The following is a 22596-nucleotide window of genomic DNA, read 5'->3' on the forward strand; positions in this document are numbered from 1 at the left end:
GGACCTTATAATAGGAGGAGACTTTAATGCAGTGGCACACAATGCGTAGGATAGGTTCCCGGTCCGAACACAGAACCCTGGTCCCTCCCGATTCAGCGGCTTTCTGGTAGCACAGGGACTGGTGGACCTATGGAGAGAGTTTCATTCCGAGGAACAACAGTACACATATTACTCTGCCGTCCATGGTAGCCTGTCTTGTATCGACTACTTTCCCATAGCGGGACACAAGCGCATTCAAAAGAAGGAACTGCTAGAGCTAGAACTAGAACTTAACAAAGCCAATTCAGCCCACATGACAGACCCAACTGAGAATACAATGCATACGCTACGGCTCTGTTAACGGCTCCACGACGACCATCTTCGTCGGAAGACGGTTGAGAGCATTGCAGCGACAGCGCACAGAGTTCATGATATTGGTGATAAGGCAAGTAAGCTCTTGGCCTGGTTAGACAAGAAAAAGGGAGGTACTACAAATATACAGCAGCTGAGAGGCTCCGACGGGGAGTTATATGCGCGTCCGTCAGTGATAGTAAAAGCCTTGGCTGACCACTTTCAGGAAGTATATACCCCTGAGGTGGACATAACATTAGAGGCGGCGGCGGTGGTTCTCCACGGGGTACCAACACAGACCCTACCACAAGAGGCAATATGAGAGCTTGACGCTGATTTGTCATCGGAAGAGATTCAGCTAGCCATTAATGCACTGCATTCCGGTAAAGCAATAGGCCCCAATGGGATTCCAATAGAGTGGTATAAGGCTATGTCAGAGGCGTTGAGTACACCCCTACTAGACATGTATACAGAAAGCTTGGAACGGGGGGTCCGGCTCCTCGACCAGCATGTAGCAACTATTGTAGCGATCCCAAAACCAGGAAAGCCACCCGCTGAGTGTGCGTCATATCGCCCAAAATCCCTCCTCAATGCTGAGGCCAAAATTCTAGCGAAATTGTTGGCTAACAGGCTGATGCCTCATCTCGCACAGTTAATCCACCCGGATCAGTCGGGTTTTATGCCACACAGGAGCACAGCGCTAAACCTCCGTAGAATACATGGAGCGTTGGCACGGGCCCCGTGGGTGACGGAAGCATCGACCATTCTGTCATTGGATGCCAGGATGGCGTTCGACATGGTGGAGTGGCAGTATCTTTTTGCAGTCCTAGACCACATGGGCTTCGGCTCTAAATGTATCTCTTGGATTCGGCTCCTGTACGCGGATCCAGTGGCGCACGTGGCGGCGAACAGCCATATCTCCCATGACATTTCATTAGCTAGGGGAACAAGGAAGGTATGCCCACTCTCGCCTTTATTGTTTGCCTTAGTCTTGGAGCCACTGGCCACAGTTATTAGAACGTCCCAATTGCTGAGGGGAATACAGTGGGGGGACGACTGGGAAGACAGAGTCTCCCTATACGCCGAAGAAATGTTAATCTATTTGTCAGACCCTGAGAGGGGCATTCTGGTATTATTGGCGCTGTCTGATCAGCACGGGCGCACCTCTAGTTATAAAATGAACTGGACAAAGTCGGTCATTTATGTCCTTAAAGGCCCCTCTCCGAATCTTCCTGCCGACTGTACATTGACAGTGGCGGACACCTCCTTCAAGTATCTAGGGATTCACATTACTCGCGACGAGAAGGCCTTTTATGAACTAAATTTATTACCACCGCTTACTCGGCTGCAATCTGATGCAAGTCATTGGAAGGCTCTTCCGCTGACGCTGCTGGGGAGGGCGGCGCTGTTCAAAATGATGGCGCTGCCTCGTTTCCTGTATGTGTTGGAAAATACACCGGTTTTAGTGCCGCCCTCCTATTTCCGCAGAGTGACGGCGGTGGTAGCTGGATTGCTATGGGCGGACCGCCCGACACGTGTGGCACACATCAAGCTTGTCAGCGACTGGTACGATGGTGGGATAGCCCTGCCAAATGTACAATTGTACTACTGGGCGGCACACCTCAAGGTAATCAACCAATGGCTGCATGCCCCGCAGCACGACCCGGCCTATCTTGCGGATAGAGCACAGCTGGGCACACATAGTTTATTGGCCCCGCTGTACAACAAGGGACTAGCAGCAAAACTCACGGGCCCCACTAAGCACACGGTGGCACTATGGCACAAAGCGCAGGCAAAACTAAAATGGGGGTCATAACAAAGCTTACACCTCTGTGGGACACCAAGGCATGGGTCAATTAAGACATAGTAAAGGGTTCACACAATGGGATAACATTGGCATCTCCACGGTGGGGGACATGTGGACAAGAGATGGGGTGGTCCCTTTTGAGCATCTACAACAACAGTATAACTTGAGCCCCAATGAGACCTACCATTATATCCAAATAAGGCACGCACTGATGACAGCGATAGAGGCGGGTACAGAGGTTCTGGAATCTTCCCCGTTGGAAGACTGCTTACTCACGGACTACATGCAAACTAGCATCAATTCCCTCACATACCGGAAACTGCTGAACAATCTAACGGACCCCTTACAGACACTGAGGGAAAAATGGGAGAGTGAGATAGCGGAGATGGATGAGACGGACTGGAACGCTGCGATGGCATCCCCTAGGGAAGCCGGCATCTCAGCGCGATTTCAGCTGGTGCAGTTTAAGATACTGCACAGGGTCTACTACACGAGGACCACCTTGCACAAATTCCACAGGACTGACCATCCATTTTGTCTCAGGGGCTGTGGAGAGGAAGGTACACCGCTGCATATACTTTGGGAGTGCCCGATAATAGCTGAATACTGGCGACAGATACTGCGTACTATTTCACAAACTCTGGATGTCTCCATTACACCTGATCTGCGAGTATGCCTGCTGAACGTATGGGGGCCGAATGACCTGACGCGCCAGGGACAGCAATGGGCCACTATAGTTATTATGGTGGCCAAACGGGATATAGCACAGGAATGGGTGGTGGCAGAGGCGCCGACCTGGGCGCAGTGGTGTAGGAATATGGATATGATACTGGTGATTGAGCGTGCAGTGTATAAACAGAGGGCCAATCCTCTGAAGTGGAACGGGGTCTGGCTGGCATGGAATAGCTATCGGGGGTTCTGTGTGAACCGCTACCAAAGGAAGACGTAGACAGTTCAGAAGATGAGGAAGATGTGGACTAGATGACCAAGTTGAGGGTTAGCGGTACTGGTAGGGTAGTAACACGGAGGTGGGCGTAGAGCTTAGCTGACCTTACGGGGCCCTGAAGACTGGTAGACGCAAAGGAAGTGCCGGGATGGACTTGCCGTTGTAGAGACTAGAACTTGGAGTGCTAAAATGTATGTTGCATATTTGATCTATCGAGTCACAAGTTGAGTTATAATTATAAAATATAAAAGTAAGATGGACTTAGATTTTTTCAATAAGTTTTGTCCTGATTTCTGCTGTAGGGGTGGTACATTGTTGCCGAACCGTAAGTGGTCGGCTGAAGAGATGTGTATTTTATCTAAAAGTTTGGAACATGTGGCAGCCGACCTCCGGGTTTTAGGCAAATGCTGTGTACACTGAGCAGATGTTAATAAAGTCTTACTTCTAAAAAAACTAAAAAAACGACCCAACTGGTTATAAGTATTCGACCGCTGATACCACAAAATCAGAACACTCTGGAACTAAGGATATTCTTCCAGGAAGAATGTACAGGAATTTATATAGCGCAAATCACCAACTGGTCTCTAAGCGCTTGCTTAGGGAACCCATCCTGGTATTCCCCTGTGAGATAACCCCGGCAGGGTATCCACAAGGTGAAATCCAGGCATCCCGCCGCAAGGGGCCGTTGTGGAGATTAAGCAAGCTATTGCCCAGAGTCGCAGAGTGTGAACCCGTGAATCGAGTAGGCACCGGAGCGAGAATTGTCGAGTCCATGGACATTTTAGGACTCAGACCCCGCCGAGCCGGGAATTGAACCCTGGTCCCAGGATGACCACTGTTTCCAGGTTGCCTCCTCTAACCAGTGAGCCAGGACTGCTGTTCTGCTAGAGGGACGGCACTCTGCTGGACTGCTTTGTTGTGCTGGCCTGCTGCCCTATTGCCTGGTGTTAGAAATTGACTTTCTAGTTGGAAGAGGTTTGCCCCCTGTCTAAGTAGGGACCCCAATCCATATCAGGGTAAGCTAGATACACACTTAAAACGTACCTGTGATCACTTTAAGAGGCAATGTGTAAGTATTCATGCAACCCATACACACAGAAGCACAATGACAACATCACAGAAAGACTTCATACAGGTTTAGAATAATAGAGAATCTTTATCCAAGTAAAACAATACCAAAATGAGAATCATGCAATCCGTTGAAATCAAGAAATTAATTTTGAAAGAATACATGAAAAAACAGTGTTTAGAAGTCAATAGCACTAAAAGGTTACTTGAGGTTGTGAGGGACGGGGGAAGATCCAAAGTTCAGGCTGACTGCAATGGAGGTAAGGTCGGCTAATAGACTCACATAGGTCCCACAGAAAGAGTACCTTGGATCTAGCAAAGTGCCGATGCTGAGGGCAAGATACATCAAACTTTTCCACGCAACAAGTTGCAGCTTCTTCGTTGAATTTCGTTGAAATGTAGGCAATGTTTCATCATCCGGTGGCGCAGAGCATTGCCGTCAGTACACACAGGCTGGTGAACCACTGCCGTTGAACAGCCTCTGCGTTGAAGTCAAAATGTGATGCATCGGTTCTGACAGGTGCAGTGGTGATGTTGAGTCGGGTTTGAAGCAAAACAGCTGCAGAACCCACTTCTGAGGCCCAGGACTGGATGGGGCACCACAGCCAAGCGTAGGACTCGTCTATGGCAGATTCCAGCAGCACCAGCAGGATTGTAGGAAGTCTTTTGGGTCCCTGGAACTTCAGAACATAGGAGGCAGGTGAAAAACCCCTTGGAATCACTCTGTGTTCCAGTGAGATGGGTCCAGTCCTTGTCCTCAGCAGGGCAAAGATCAGCAGGCATCTGGTAAACTCAGCAAAGCAGAGAAACAGTTCCACAAAACAGTCAGTCTACACAAAGTGTCAATCCTTAGAGCACAACAGTCTTTACTCTAGCAGAGTTTTTCCCAGGTTCAGTAGTGTGCTGTCTTTTTAAGGTCAGACCCCCAATACTTAAACCCAATCAATTCTGTCTTTGAAGTAGGGGTGACTTTCTACATGATCCATGAAGTAGACAGTTCCTCTTTCATCCAAGCCCTGTCTGTTATGTTATCTGTGGGGGTAATCAGCCCTTTGTATGTGACACAGAACACAGCCTATTCAGATGTAAATGCTAGCTCCCACTCCCCGTTCCTGGCAAGGAAGGCTATCAGGATGCAGACGAGTACAGATGAGTCCTCTGTCACACCCACCCTTCTTGTGTTTATGACTGTCTAAAAGGAAGGCACAAAGTGTAGCTGTCACCCAGCCCAGAAGTGTATTGCAGACAGGCTGCAGGCAGACAATGCAAAGTTAAGAGCAGAGAAATTATCCCTTTCTAAAAGTGGCATTTCTAAAATTGTAATGCCAAATCCAACTTTACCAATAAAGAGGAGTTTTCCTTAAAATTCCAAAAATATGAAACATGATTTAGCTACTCATTTGTAATCAGTGATTACATCTTAAAAGTGTTTTATCAAATTCCCCATGCTAGCCTATGAGAGTAGTAAGCCTCACATTATTGAAAAACAAATTTAGATGTTTGTCACTAATAGGACATGTCTCACCTTTTACTTACCCAAAAACCATGCATCAATTCTGTTCTAACAATCTGAACTGACGCATTGCCACAGTTGGGGGAACTAGATCGACGCATCACACTTAGAACAGCCTCATTGCCTTCAGAATCGCCACTTCGGAACTGACACATCACCGCCACTACGTGGAGAAGACAGACGCATCCTCTCTGCAGCATTTAGAAACATGGTGCATCGTATTAGGAACTGCTATACCTCGGAACTGATGCATCGCTCACTGAACTGATGCATCACTGCCTTTGCTTGGAGAAACCTAGCACATCAACCCAACTGCTTGGGGATCAACAACTCATCGTTCGGCTGCACCCTGCATCTTGCTGTTTGCAACCAAGATCAAGGTACTTTTGATCAGCATGCCCTGCGCAGGTCCTAAATCTATTGTGGTCGGCCTGAACTCTTCACTTTGTCCTGGTCCAGCGCGATCAAATAATTCTTTAAGCGCTTCCTGCGTTTAAGTGCAATTTTTGCATTTAATCTTTAAAAAATCTTATATCAAATTCTGGTTATTGGATTGTTCTCATTCTAGTCTGCGGTGTTTTCACTGTGTTACTGTTTGATATGATGCACACATGCTTTAGACATTGCCTCCCGAGTTAAGCCTGACATCTCTGTGCCAAACTACCAGAGGTTGAGCAGAGGATAAGTTATGGTGTGATTGTAACCTACCCTGACTAGGACTGTGGTTCCTGCTTGGAAAGGGTGCATACCTCTACAACGAGAAACCCAATTTCTAACAGTCAAGTAACGTGATGATTTGCTTCAATCACATTGTGCTCAGCCTTCTAGCTACATGTTTGCAACAGATACACCAGACCCTCATATGGATGCACAGCTGAATATGTAAAAGAAATATTATCAGATTTAACAGCCTAGTCCTGTGCTTTTTTACCCTTAAATTAGACCTTTTTTATACTTCACAAGATGGAGGTAAGGAGAGAGGCACTTAGGTGGCACTGTGCATAAGGCCTCTGCCCTAGATTAACACACAATGGTACTGCAGGGTACTGACATGCATTTCTAGAGCTGTAACATTAGGGTTCAGTACTGGAAGAGACAAATGTGCTTCTTCTAAGGGCTGAGGTACATTGATAGAGCTATGCACATGGCCACAGTACTAGACCAGAAGATAGTGCTTCTGGGCGGAAACGAGGTGCATTGATGGAGCTATGCACATGTTCTCAGTATTAAGCCAGACACAGTACACGGAGCTGTAACAATAGGGCTCAGTACTGGAAGAGACAAAAGTGCTTCTTGTCAGGACTGGGTTGCATTGATAGAGCTGTGCACATCGCCGCAGTAACAGACCAGAAGAGAGTGCTTCTGGACGGCAATGTGGTGTATGGTTGGAAACTTTAGACAGTCCCAGTATGCCTGCCTGCAGGACTTATAGCTCCATGGTTGGCCATGCCATGTTTAACCTCAGTAGATGAGCGTATATTAATCAATTTAATTGCTTACCTGGCTCAAAAAAGAGTACAGTGATGTTATAGAATTGGAGGCATGGCAGAGAACCACGGGGTGTTTTCATTTCCCCATCATTTGTATATTATAGACACCTGCGTGGCCCTGTGTCTGTGTGCGTGTGTTTGTGTGCGAGAGACTATCTGAGTCACCTAGGGTAGTACTTATGCATCGACCGTGAATGCCAATGCTTCTATAAAGGAGTAAGCCCTATTAGATTTGCCAATGCTTATTTTGATTGTTCGTGTACCTCAGGTGGCCCAACACTCTCTGGCAAATCATTTCACTTGCCCGATGACTGACTATGACGTAAGCTTCCTCAAATGTCTAGTTCTGGGTGTGCAGTCAGCAGTGTCACTCTATTTGCAAACATGCATTAGCAAAGCCAGTGGGCCTGCTTTGGCAAGCAGATGTGATGGTTGTTTCTTTTAGGTTTTTTTTATTATTGCAAGCACATTTTACAAAAATAAAAATATGCCAACTAAACATGGTAGCTGTACAAGAGCGATAAAAATCGTAAATGACAATTGTGACCACTTGAAATAATGTTAATTAAACAGCATTTACATTTCATAGCAAGAAGGTGTTCTTCAAATTTCCAAATGTACTTGTTTGCCACGCATAGCTAATTAAAATCATTAAATGACGTAGATCAAACAGATTGAGACAAATACGAACCTTATTGGATGACGCTTTAAGATATACAGGAGCACTTAACAGGGTGTTCAAGCTGAAGCGCGCAGAACCCGAGAAGGAACTGCTGTTCGGGTTCCAGATCGGACAGCGTATTATCTTTCACACGCCACAAGCTGCAGTATTTACCAACGCCAGCTTCAAGCTGTGAAGTGCCTGCAGTAGGGGCGCTGCGCCGCTAGGGATGTCGTGTTATCTCTTACAAGCCTCAGGCAGTAAAGTGCTTATTGTGCTGTGCAAAGGTATATGGACTATGAAGTCTATACCTTTGTACAGCGCAAAACAGGCACGTGGTGAACAGCTTTAAAAAGACACTAATTCTTATCAACGACCACGCGCACAAGCTGTGACCCGTCCTCTTCACGCCTGAAGTGCTAATCGTGCTGTTCAAAGTGCAGGATGTATGGTGCAAACAACAGAGGCGAGCCCACGGGTGACTCAAATCAACGAAGCGTGACTTTAATCCTGTGTAACAGCTGCTTGCGGAAATGCCGATACTTCCACTGAGGGTGGCTGTTGACGTCATTGTCTTTATCATATAATCCAGTACAAGGTGTAAAACCGGGGCAGTCCGTGCTCTTATTACGGAACAAGAGGGACAAAAAACAGCAGATTGTCGGGTGAGAGATAAGGCCCAACTGGGATGTGCATCACCAGCCCTAACTACAAGGCCAGAGGCCTTCCATCTCATTACTCAGCTCCTTGGCTTATAGTTGCGACCCGTTTAACATTAAGGATTTATTTTTTTACCTTTGATACTTGCACAAGTGCCACCTTTGCCTACGTAACGTTTGTTCTTGTGCCTGAGTGTCTAGCACATTTTGCAGTGTTATACCTCAAATTATACTTTGTTTCTCTTGTAACCTGCACACTTGTCACTTTTTCTTTTTTCCTCTTGTGCACTTTTTACTACGTCATGTATTTTTGGTTGCTCACAATTTTTTACTACCTCATGATTTTTGTTTGCTTACAAGTGTCACTTTTACCTTATGGAACTTAACGTCTGATTTTGTAATCTGTTCTCGTGTAATGGACTCATCTTGTATCATCTCTTACAATTTTTACTACCTCATGTATTGTTGTTTGCTCACAATTGTCACTTTTAACTTATGTAACTTAACGTATGCTTTTGTAATATGTTCTCGTGTAATACTCTCATCATGTAATCTTTTTGTTCCTATTGTGAAGCGCTCTGACGCCTTCGGGTAAAGTCCGCGCTATATAAAAATGCATAAATAAATAAAAAATAAAATAAAAAATTGCGCTCATACAAGTGCGACAATTCAGACTATTTCAGGCCACACAAACCTATTATAAGGGCGTGAGAGGCTGGTTTAGTTCATTTTCAATACAATTTGACCTAATAAACATGGTTGTTGTGCACAATTCGGACAGCGCCACCACCTGGCAGACCGTCACTAGAGCCATGGGCCACAGGTCTGACCTTTCCACACCTTTGAAAGTAGAACAAATGCTGAACTCAACTGAGGGAACCATCTTTGGCCATCAGATGAAACTTCTGCTGGTTAGAGGTGCCTCTGGTGTTGGTGGCGACCCCAAGATATTTGTATTCAGTTTCCTTAACTAGGGGTTTCCCATTTATACTCCAGGCATAGGTTTGTATATTTTGTTACCATCTTGGCTGCAGTTATAAAATAATGTAGTTGGTATAGCAGTCTTTGAGGTCCCACCCTGGTCTTACTCATCAGGAGTAGTTCATTGGGAATTAGAAGGTCCGAGGTGAATTTATCGCACAACCTTAGTGAGTTTGCATTCGCCTGGTCCAACTATCTCCAAATAAATGCATCGAACAGATCAAAAAGGAGGTGCAAAAACTCCCCCCTGATTATGTGTATACTTTCCCTGATAACTTATTTCTGACTCCAGGTTATACCTGTAGCCACATGTCTGTATACAATATCTGTATTGAGTAGCTTCCACTGGGTGTCCCCGTCTACTAGTTTCTGCCACAGGTCTGCATTATGTTGATCGCGGCTTTGTAAATGACAAAGCATGTGTATAATGCGGTTTTGGGCATAAAGGTCTTTTCCATGCATGGAGCATGTGCCAAGAAGTTTGGCAGGGTCCCTGGTCCACGTCTTGGAGTAATAGGCTAGTAAAAATGTTTTACTCATTATGCAGGGGGTCTATTAAGTCATTGTTACCAGGGTAACTCTTATCTCCTCTATTATACAAGGAGTGTGTAATTGACCCCCTCGATGAGTATGGAACTTCACTCTTGCTCATAACCGCCTCACACAAAGAACACAGTTTGGCTGCCCAAAAGTCAGAAGCAGCTTTAAAAAAGGGCGCTGGTAGACCATTGGACCCTGCAGCACGGTCTGTTTTGGCTTTCTTAATAACTTTCAGCAATTGTTCTTCGGAGAAATTTTGTTGGGTGGTTGACTCGTCGCCGTCATCTTGCTCGGCCTGTAATGCCCGGCTTTCTACTTCTGCATTTAATGGCGTACACTCTTCTAAGATGGGAACCTTTTGTATGAAGTTTCAGTTGAAGCATGGGGTATACTGTATCAGCAACAGTATAAAGGGTTTGTAGGTGAGATACCCAGGACAATTCTTTTATGTTAGCATTGAAGGATCTTCCACTTCCATACACAATTGAATTAATGATTTTCCAAAAGAGGCATGGTTTCTTCTTTTTGATAGCACAAAACTGTTTAGCCCAGAAGCCATCTTGATGCATTTCGTTTGCTCCCGAAATTTCATTTTTTTACTGCTGCCAAAGGTATCTAATTTTGGCTCCATGATTTTGATCTTGGCGTTCCACCCATGAGCGAGGTAGTAGCTTGGAGATATTTTTTCTTACGTTTCCATAGTGTAGGTGTAAACTATGGAGCATTACTCTTAATGCCCATGGGATGGTGTTTTTGACTAGATATGTGAGGACATTCGACAATAATCCTCTTTGTAGATTAGTTCCAGCTGGAAATAGGATTCCCATAATCAAGGTTTATTTCCTTCCAAAGTTTATCACCTCTGGCCACCTAAGACTCTTCAAGTTCTTTGCAAGCACGTCTACCTACAAGAAATTGGCTTTTTGGTATGGAGTAAGACTATTATCTGTGGCTAGTGATCGCTCTCAGGGTGATAATCGATGGAAAAGTTGATTATCTGGTTGAACAGCGCCAGACTGGCTAATTTATTGTCAATAGTGGAATTGGATTTTTCATATAATCAAATATGGTCTTGCGGGATGGTATGGTATGCTCATCTTTAATAACCCATTTGAAAAAATATAAATTTAATTACCCATTTACTAACAGTCCGGTGTCAGGAAGGTACAGTCTTAAACCTGTCACAATGCCCAGTATTTCTTCTAGCAATGCTTTCTTCTCCCCATATCTTGGGTTTGTGTAGTTTACTATTACCAAGGGCATGCTATTGGCCTGAGCCTAACCAATGATCTTCATGGACTCAAACCAACGTTCTCATACATCTAGGGCCATGATCTCGAACAGTACCCCGATTCTAACATACATGACTAAACCATCCTTTGCAGGCTATGTTATGTTAAAATATTTATAAAGCGCATGGTTGCCCCAGCAATGGGAATCCCTTTACAAGGCTAATTTACTGGCAGGTGTGAACATTTCTGAAAAGACAGCTAGGGGAGTTGATACTTCCAGCCAGTTTTTTTGCAAAATAATGTCATGAAATTCATGCAAGTATTTGCAAAAGTCTTCTTCGGCTAGCTTCTGGCACAAACCATCCACATTCAAAGAAGAGATGTTAAGAGACACTCAAGGTGCCACTACAATATTGGAAGGGCTTAGGAGCTCCATCGAGACCCTAATCAGGCTGAGGATTCAGCCAAGCCCACTCTTGTGCATTATCAAAATTATCAACACCCAGTGTATTGAAGCGGATCAGGGTATTTTGTGTCACTGACCTAGATACACATTTTGTTGCAACATTTTGGGCACCAACGGGGCTGCGTAGGATGGAATATGGCTTCTCCCTCTACCTTATAGTTTGAGGGCCTGAGTTCTGTCTCGGGGGGCGGGGTGGGGGTGGACATAGCCTGCATCGGGGGCATGGCTCCTCCCTTGGCTTGGAGAACAACACCAGCGGTTGTGTATGTGAGCAAACTATTGTGACCTTGATTCCCCTAGCGTGTGAGTTTATCTTTCAGTTTGTAGACCATCTGTGCAAGTATGCTAGATGCAAAAGTAACTAAAGTGGGCTCTGTACACTAATTTGAATTTGAGTTGGATTTCTAAAGTGCATAGCTACCTGTGGGCGTCCCAGCGCTGTGGCTCGTCATGCTAGATTCAGGGCAGGGTGTTTCAGGGAAAGAGCCAGGTTTTCAATAGCTTCCGGAATACTAATAGATTAGTTTCCCTCCGGATTTTGAGGGGTAGGGCATTCCATAGTTTAGGGGCATTATATGAAAAGAGACGGCCCCCTGATCGTGCTCTGTTTATTCTGGGGACACTAGCCAAGAAGAGGGTGTTGGATCTCAACTGCCTGTTGGCTTTGTGTGGTTTGATGAGGGGTCCCAGGATAGGTGAGCCCTTTCCGTGAAGAATTCTGTGAGAAATGCAGAGGGTTTTAGAGATGATTCTTTCCTGGATTGGAAGCCAATGTAGCGAATTGAGAGCTGGTTTTGCGGAGCATCTGCGCTTAGTACCAGTAAGCAGCCTGGCTGCAGCATTCTGGACATATTGTAGCCTATTGACAACCAGCTTTGGAACGCCCAAGTACAAGGCGTTTCCGTAGTCCAGCCTTGAGATAATAAGGCCCCTCAGGGAAAAGAATAGTATACAATGGATGTCTGGTGAATCGATTCATGTGAGGTCATGTAGGCCTGTTAGTATTCACAATATTGTGGCCTAATTTAGGGCATTGTGCCTTCCTTTAGACTTGTAGTTGGACTAAAAAAGGACATGGTGCTGCCTATTTCCTGTCCCATAATTGGATGCCTATCCAGGCACTGTCTAGATCTGATTTGTGTGCCTGCTGAGGAGCTGTACTAGGTTAATGTCTCTGAAATTCCTTGTCCTGTGTTTCTATCACATCAAATCAAATCAAATCAGTAGTTTATTGCGTGATTATTTAAAATCATTACAAAATTGCATAAAACAAGATTCACGATAAAACTGTGGTATCACATAATAGCATCAATGGTACTTGATAAATATATATATATATATTTTTAAATATAAAGTGGTTTAAAAAATAAAAAACTTCGAATTTAAACCAACCAACCGGTTAAAATGGCTTCTAAGTGCCCTAGTACTTTGTAACCTTAAATGTCCGAACAGCCTATAATCACTTTTTTTTTCAACCAGTGTTCATATTCGCTTGATCTGTTTGTCGGAGTAGTTTCCTGATTCGGGCAAGATATTTTACACCTCCACAAGACAGAATGATAGATGAGCCCTCCATCCATCTGATCACTGCTTGTCTGCATGTGCGAATATGTAGCTCATTAAGAATCGGTTTTAAAAATTATTTCCTTAATTACTTTACAGCTGGGCACACGCACAACAGATGTATTAATGTTTCGGCCGAATAACCACATAGACGACAGTTCTCTAATTGATAGTTGCGTTTCCAAGATGGCATTAAGTCCTTCGAGTCATGGATTCTCAGCCAATAGTAAATAAATCTCTTTTTTATCTCAGAGCTGAAATGGGCTGCTAGGTATGCTTGGGGCTTTGTATGAGTATAGGAATATATCACTGTCCATGCATGGCGTCGTTTGGACAAGATGTTTTTGTCCTCCAGGAATGATTTCTTCTTGGCGGACAGATTACTTCCTTTGTTAAATGTTGACTTTTCTGCCATGCTCTCCCATACTGCTTGGGTCTCTAGCTCCACCAGTGATTTCCTCAAATATGCTCCCCAAGATGTAGGTACTTCTTGTACCATTTGTGCGTTTATCTCATTCCAGCATAGATTATTTAGTGTGCCCGGCTCTGATGATCAAATTTTATGGCAGAGCTTCGAAAAAGAATTCATGCTCCGGAGCTTTTGATTCTGAAGGCCAAATTCCAGCCGTACCTGTGCTGGGGTTGCTGACTTGGGAATATTTAAGACGGCTTTGTATATCTTGGTCTGGAGCTTGTTCAATAACTCTACCTCTTGGCCATGCCATGTTTCTAAACCATAAAACAGAGTAGGTAAAATTTTTGCTGCCATTACTTTTAGAAGGTGAGTATAAACCGGACAGCTCAACTTTTTTATTCAGCAGTTGAAAAGCAAAAATTAATGATTGGGCTTTAGCACTTAGATCCTGTTTGTGGTCCTTGTATGTGGTCCAGCGCCCCAGTTTTATACTTAGAGTTTATAGGAGGCTTGCTCTTCCACTTGATCTCCCTTGACATACCATCTAAACATATTATTTTTGGGGTCGACTAGGTGCACCACCTTTTTTTTTTTTATTTAACTCTAGATTTTCCTGGTCCAGATAAAGTGCTAAGCTGTTCATTGCTCTTTGCAGCCCAATCGGACTTTGACTTAGCACTACGATGTCGTCCACGTATTGTAAAAACGGTATGGGTTCTTTGGCCAACATTGGAGGATGGCTCTTTGCTGTTTGCATATGCTCAGTTATGTCTGCTAAGAACAAATTGAACAAGCTCGGTGCCAGGACGCAGCTTTGTTTTAAGCCACGCTGAGTGTTTATTCTTGTGGATACTCTACTTCCGTCACCTAGTTTCACTCTGGCCCAAGTTTCCGTGTAGTGGGCAATCATTGCCTCCAGTAGATTGATCAGTAGCCCCCAGGTTTTTAGGTCATTCCAAAGTCGAGTTCTAGTTACCCTATCGAACGCGGCTTTCAGGTCGATGACGCATGCAAATAATTTTGTCTTCCTTTTTCGTGCTTTCTCGCTCAATAGAGCCAAAGTTGTCAAATTTGTAGTTGTTCCCATTCCTGACCTGAAACCTGTTTGAAACTTTGGGATTATATTCTTCTCAGTCATCCATTCTTGTAGGTGAACAAGTAGACATGATGCGTATAATTTGGCTTTTACATCAATCAAAGATATCAGTCGAAAATGTTCTGCCTTGCTGTAAATGCCATTTTTAAATATTGGTTGGATTACATTCCCTCTCCAGGAATTTTGTACGATCTTCTGATTGTAAATATAGTTAAAAAGGGGTGTGTAATAGTTTGCCCAAAACTCTGGTGCTTTCTTGAAAAGAGCATTTGGTAACCCATTTGGTCCTGCTGCCACCTCCGTCCTTAATTTGTGTTTCTATCATGACTTTACGCCTCATCTTGCAACTTGTACACTGAGATCTGCATGCTCAGTGTATTTTTAGGACACATCCAGGGAGAATCATTGGGGCAGATTTACAAGCCCCTTGTGCCCCTTTTACCCTGCTGGTGCATCACTTTTGTGACGCCATGGTGCGGGGTACTTACAATGTGACGCATCTAGGAGATGCGGCACATTATAAAGCCCTGCGCCAGAAGGAAGCGTTCCTGGGGGGGGGGGGGGGGGGCTTCCAGCGCCGGAACGCCTCCTAAAAGTGGCTGAGTGAAATCTACAAGATTTCACTCAATCACTTTTGGGCCCATGCTGCGTCAAAATCCTGCGCCTACTTGAAGCAGGCGTAAGGGTTGACGCAGCAATGTAAGAATAGGGCCCCCTGGGGCATTGCTGGAGCTGCGTCGCGCTTGCGATGCAACTCCAGCAATGCGCTGCTTTTGCGGCACAGATGCATCACGCATCTGTGCCGTTTTTGCCCTATGGTGCGCATCATTGTAAATGCGGCACATTCATGGTGGCGGAGGCATGGCGCACAATAACTGGCGCATCCCTGCTAATATGCTGGGATGCACGAGTTATTGTAAATCTACCCCCTAGTGTTTAAATTCCAGTGCCATGACATCCTTTGTTTCTTTGTTTAAAATCCACAACAATGGGATAGGTGAATTTAGACTCCCATTTCTATTCTGTTCTTCCCCAATTGAAACTACAGCCTTCCCAGTGGTTACTGGTGTTACATGTGCTACAACTGCACACTCTGTTCATGTGAGAGGTGCAGTGGCATAATGTAGGCCACCAGCCCATCCAGAGCAGGGGGAGGCCCGAGCTCCAGGGGGCCCTCCCAGCACGTACCAAAATCATTTTCTCCTCTTTATCGAGGGGCTCCATGCCGATCTCCCTTAAACTCAGCCAAGTCAAACCCCTCACCAAAAACATAGAAGCCTATCAGAACGATCTTAACAATTAAGGCATATAACTATCCTCCCTCTCCCTACCAAAACCATCAAAAAATTTGAGCTTGCACTACTTAATAATCACATTGAAAAATTTCACCTGCATGACACCTTCCAATTTGGGTTCTGGAAAGGCCGCATTACAGCAACTGCAATACTGAATATCATAGACGACCTGCACAGATCTCTAGATGAAGGGCAGGCCTGAGTCCTACTCCTCCTGGACTTCTTGGTGACCTTTGATACTGTCAACCATGACATCCTCGGAACCACTCTCTCACAGCATGCAGACCTCAATATAACCATCCTTCAGTGGTTTTATTTTTTTCGGATCCAACGCTCACAATTAGTCAAACTACACAACTACACCTCAAAAGCAACATCAGTCTCACAAGGAGTTCCACATGGGTCAATCCTGTCTTCTGCCCTATTCAACTTCTAAATGGACCCCGTCCAATGATCCTGACACAAGCTAGAATTGCCCATCATCTTTGTGCAGATGACACCCAGCTCTACATTAAAATGTCATCAGATAAAGACATCTAGCACTTAAACAACACTCTTTACATGGTTCATTACTGACTCACCAACAACCATCTTAAGCTCAACCCCAACAAATCCGAACTCCTCTTTATTCAACCGAAAGAAAAGTCCTTTCTCAGAAACATCTAGCTCAACAACCTCACTGCATTGAGCTGCAAACTGTTCATCTCCAACAGTGTCACATATCTGGGGATTATACTTAACAGAAACCTGACCATGAAAGTACACATCAATGCCTTAGCTAAAAGTGCCTTACATACGTTGAAGCACCTTACAAAAAATACTCTGCACTCCCATTGAAGACCTAAAGACTCTAGTGCAATCATTCCTCTCCAAGCTGGGTTACAGTAACACAACGCTCACGGGTCTCCCAAAAATACATTTTGCCCCTTTGAAAGCCAAACTCCATGGCCAGACTACTGTCACAGGAGAGTCTCTATGAGCTTATCATTCTCACTTTCAAGAAACTCAACTGACTACCAATTGAGGCAAGATGTATTCTAAAAACTGCCATCATACCACCTATCCACCACCTCCTCTGACCACCCTCCGCTCCTAGCAACTCCATGGTAAGGCTGTAAGGCAAGTAGGAAGCCTGGGTGGTGAAGCATTGATACAGCCTAGATGAGGATGCTGGAGGAAGCCCAAATGCCCTGCTGCGGCACGAGAGCCCGGCTGCCTCCGCAGCACCACAGTAGTTGAACTGGTCACGGGCCAGATAGGCCATAGAGGGCATTGGGCATTTTCCCAGTGGACCGGAATGGTGGGGGCCAGTTCTGGATGGGTGAGTGCCGTTAATGTTACTGGGGGCTGGTTTAGCAGCAGTTCTGCAATATGGGCCCCCTGTAACAAAAGCAGCAGCAGTGTTTCCCACCAGCAGGACCCCCCCCCCCCAGGCTTGTCTGACTTAATTACCAGGTCTAGTTTGCGTTAGCTACATGCCTCAGAAGGCTGTCACTGCGTGGACTTCCACTGCAGTTGGATGCGATAAGGCACAGCTCAGGATCAGTGCGGCTCTGGCCTGTTCAAACTCGGGATTCCAACCAACGTCCTGATTGTGGCATGTGTGCTCCTCACCATCTCTGCTCATCATCCGCCCGTTTTAAGCATGTGAACTTAAAAATAATAGGAGTCTTTTTGGTGTAAAGGAATGGCACTATTCCCCTTGAATTGCTGTAACCGGAAATTTTTTGAAAACTCAATGATGAGAAAAAGAAAATAAATAAAAAAGGATAAAGAATAGAAAGCAAAAAACATTGGTGAAGTAAAGAATTGGCTTACCATTCCTGGCATTGAAGTGGCTGCACAGTTTTTTATATCGACCTACAGAAATATTGAGTTATTAATATCGAAGGTACAGGTCAAGAATATTTATTATTGGACAGAAAATCGACCCCAAGGTAAGTAATATTGATTTTTTTTATATCGATGTAAGTAATATCGAAGTCAGTAATATCGATATTAAATATATCGATGTTACTAATCTCGATGTTACTAATATCGATTTGTGTACTTTTGTTATGTATTTTATTATGTATTTAATATGTATGTGTTATATGTTTTTTTGTTCAGTATTTTACTTGTTTTAAATTATATGTGTACTATTTTTATATATTACTTATGTTATTTTTAAGTACATTTCAAATGTTAGTACCAGAGCGGGTTGTGGGTTTATAGGGGAATAGGGTGGGAAGTAATTTAATAATAGTAAATTATTATTCATTTTTAGGGGTTATTAATTAATTTGAATTAATTTTTGGATTTAAGTTCTGTAGCGGGTAGTGGGTTTATAGGGGAATTGGGTGGGAAGTATTTTAATTGTAATTAAGTAATGATTTATTTTTATTTTTTGGTATTCATAATTACATTATTTTCAATTCATTAATAATTGGCAATTCATTTTTTTAATTGTTAAATAACTTTTTTATTTGGTAATTAATGTTTGTAATTTGTAAATAATTTTGTTAATTGGTAATTCATGTTTGTAATTATTAATTAATTTTGTTAATTGGTTATTCATGTTTGTAATTGGTAATTAATGTTTGTAATTGGTAATTAATTTTTTAATTGGTAATTAATTTTTTAATTTGTAATTATTATTTTGTATTTGGAAATTATTTTTTATTAATTAGTAATTCATGTTTTATAAAAAGTATATTTTGGTATAAAAAATAATTTTATTGTTTAATATTTTAAAATTGCTAATCAATTTGTATTCATTAAAATGTTGTTTTTTTAAAAATCTTTTTAATTTTTTAATATTTATTTTTGGTAACTAATATTTATTAAATACTATTTATTGGTATTTATTGTTAATTTATTGTTAATTAATTATTCAATTGTAATTATGTTTTTTACAATTATTAATGGGTATTTGTAAATGATGTTGAGTTGTTTAAAAATTAAATTAATATTTATTTTAAATATAAAAATTATTTATAAGTATGTTATATTTAATTTCTATGCTATCCAACGCTTTCCCTACTGTTGCACTCATTGGTGTGGGAATAGTAATTTTTACCCCTACGCTATCCAACGTTTTCCCTACTGTTGCACTCATTGGAGTGGGCATAGTAATTGTTACCCACCCGCTATCCAACGCTTTCCCTACTGTTGCTCCCGCTGGAGGGGGAATGGTAATTTTACCCCTACGCTATCCAACACTTTCCCCACTGTTGCACTCACTGGAGTGGGAATAGTAATTTTTACCCACCGCTATCCAACGCTTTCCCTACTGTTGAACTCACTGGAGTGGGAATAGTCATTTTTACCCACCTGCTATCCAACGCTTTCCCTACTGTTGCACTCACTGGAGTGGGAATGGTAATTTTTACCCCTACGCTATCCAACGCTTTCCCTACTGTTTCAGTCTCTGGAGTTGGAATAGTACTTTTTTACCCACCAGCTATCCAACGCTTTCCCTACTGTTACACTCACTGTAGTGGGAATAGTAATATTTACCCCTACGCTATCCAACGCTTTCCCTACTGTAGCACTCCCTGGAGTGGGAATATACATTTTTACCGACCCGCTATCCAACGCTTTCCCTACTGTTGCACTCTCTGGAGCAGAAATAGTAATTTTTACCCCTACGCTTTCCAACGCTTTCTCTACTGTTGCACTGTCTGGAGTGGGAATAGTAATTTATACCCCTATGCTATCCAACGTTTTCCCTACTGTTTCTCTCTCTGGAGTTGAAATAGTAGTTTTTACCCACCCGCTATCCAACGCTTTCCATACTGTTACACACTCTGGAGTGGAAATAGTAATTTTTACTCCTATGCTATCCAATGCTTTCCCTACTGTTGCATTCTCTGGAGTTGGAATAGTATTTTTTGCCCTTACGCTAACCAACGCTTTCCCTACTGTTGCACTCTCTGGAGTCGGAATAGTAATTTTTACCCCTACGCTATCCAACGTTTTTCCTATTATTGCACTCTCTGGAATGGGAATAGTAATTTTTACCCCTACGCTATTTAACGCTTTCCCTACTGTTGAATTTTCTGGAGTGGGAATAGTAATTTTATGTTCTACGCTATCCAATGTTTTCATCACGGTAGTTTTTTTTAACTTTAAACAGTAGTTTTATTTATTTATGTATTTAATATTTTTTGTATTTTTTAGATAATGTTGTCTTTAATTAACTTTAAAAATATTGAAAGTATATATATTTTTTTAATTTAATAAATATAAATATATATTTTTATTTATGTTTTATTTTTTGTGTGTAGATGTGTTTGTAATTTATAGTGTTTTTTAATAATTTATAAGTAATTAAAATAATTATTAAAAATTATTATTAATTAAGTATATATTATATATTGTATGTGTATTTTTAATTAAAGTTTTGGTATTAAATATGTATTATTTATTAATTTTAAACATTATTAAATATGGTTAAATATGTTTATTTTATTTATAAGTATTATTTACTTTATTTTACTTTTTTTTTTACAGGAAAAAAAACAATATTTTTAATGACGATATTTTTAACAGCGATACTTTTTTTCTCCATATTTTTGTACTTACAATGTTGTAGATAGGGTTTCGATATACTTGCCTTCGATATTCCAGCGTCGATATTTTGTGTAGATCGATTTTCTGTCCGTCGATTTTCTTTCAGAGATTCATTGAAGTGCATTTCTCTTCAGGAGGATGTGAACATATGGTTATAGAAGTTCATTAACTTCTCACAGTGAAGAGAGTCAGTGCATCATGCTGCAGGCTGTGGTGGGTGAAAGCAAAATGTGAATGACAGGTAGATGTAGCAACGTATGAAGAGAGCAGCCTAAGGCCCTTATAAGTCTTTATATTTCTATGTATATTTTATTTCATGAATTGTTACGGTTGCATGAGCCAGACGACAAACTAAAATTCTCTCTAAGCTAGACGTAAGCAAGGTTAATGTGACACTTCAACACCAAACAGTGAGTGCACGCTCCCAGCATAATGTAATTGAGAGACAGAAACTGTAATATGACAGAAACAATCTGACTGGGAGTGTCCTTCCAATAAATCTAAAAGTCAATGTGTACTAAATTACAATATGATAAATGTCATATTCTGTTTGGTCATTTTAAAGCTGTGTTCTCCATTGCAAACATACACAGGGCCCTCTGAGCTCATTCAAAAGGATAAAGTTGCTGGTCCCAGGTCAAGGACCCATTGATGGCTCACCTCAGCCTCTTTGCGTCTCTATGCAGAGGTCGGTGAGGAGCCATTCATTATACACGGTGAATGTCCTGCCTAGACTGTGTATTACTAAAGTCCTTAAATCGTAGATCAAGCACATGTATTATATGTACAGTATGGACCGTCAGTGCCGGCTTTAGCATTGGTGGCGCCCTGTGCGACACTGATTTTTGGTGCCCCCCCAATGACCACCTCCACAATGGATTCCTGCACTACCATCCTTTAACTGTCTCCATTACCACTCTCTCTCAGATGCATTTAATTCATTTTATAGTCACTCATAAAAGTGAAAGGTGTCAGAGCACTTTACATTGCACACATATCACATATTACAGAGATAATGAATCATAAATGAGTAAATCAATGTATAGGAAACGTTATATAAGATGGAGGACTACTAGGGGTAGGAAGTATATGTCATCCATACGGGTAGGAGTATAGTTTAGGGGGGCTTGGTCTCAGAATTTGAAACGTAACACCATGGTGGGGGAGGTTCTCTTTAATAATCAGAAATGATTTCTACCCAAATGAACCCTTTGTGAAACATTAGGATAATGAAAGTTTGGGAAAAAAATCAATGCGCTCTAATCTATACTTGAAGTCTGCATTTCAGTTCTTTGATGACAGTTAGTAGCTCACTGTTTTACATTTAGGTGTTTAACTTGCAAACTACAAGTAACAAAAGGAAGTCTCTGACGAAAGCAGTAACTCACTGATCTATTAATGTTATATTCACTTTTTGATTTGCATGGTACACATTCTTTGCGGCAGGCATATTAACCCTCTGCACTACCTTATGAGGAATCAAAACTTCCACTAGACAAAATTACAATGAACTTGTAATGTCACATTATGCATTGTAATTTCACTGTGCTTATAAAGGAAAATGACATTAAAAATGTTGTTTTTGTTATAGTGTGCAATGTAACTGGCTCTACTGCTTTTCCTTTTCCTCATGTTTATGTTTTATTTTTATTCATGATCACAATTCAGGTGTGCCCTCTACGACATAGATTAGTTCTTTGAAGTCAAAAAACGACATAACTAGTTGCATTTACAGTAACCGCTGTCGACCAAAAATGTACTTTTTGGAGAGATTTGGAGATAGATTTTTAATACATTGTAATTAAATATAGTTTGTTTATTTCTTTCACAGTGACCGGCTTCGATCTGTGGGGTGCTGTCTTTGCTACAGGGATTGTCTGCACTTTCTACTGCACCCTGGTATGTCTCCGAAACAACCAAAATGTAAAGGACTGTAATCTACGCATTCACAGTATACTCTTTCTAAACAAAGTTATGCCG

At 42.3% G+C, this 22596-nt stretch overlaps 1 protein-coding gene across 3 annotated transcripts in view; it reads left to right on the forward strand.

Annotated features, from left to right (window-relative positions):
- Positions 1–22596, forward strand: part of LOC147729175 (sodium-coupled monocarboxylate transporter 2-like) — a 278703-nt gene that overhangs the window by 135459 nt on the left and 120648 nt on the right. For all 3 annotated transcript variants that reach the window (XM_086959488.1, XM_086959486.1, XM_086959487.1), the window contains exon 4: positions 22448–22515. In XM_086959488.1, the coding sequence (XP_086815614.1) occupies positions 22448–22515 (68 nt within the window). The remainder of the gene's footprint in view (positions 1–22447; positions 22516–22596) is intronic.

This window comes from Lissotriton vulgaris, chromosome 2_2 (assembly GCF_964263255.1).
Source record: "Lissotriton vulgaris chromosome 2_2, aLisVul1.2, whole genome shotgun sequence".
NCBI lineage: Eukaryota > Metazoa > Chordata > Amphibia > Caudata > Salamandridae > Lissotriton > Lissotriton vulgaris.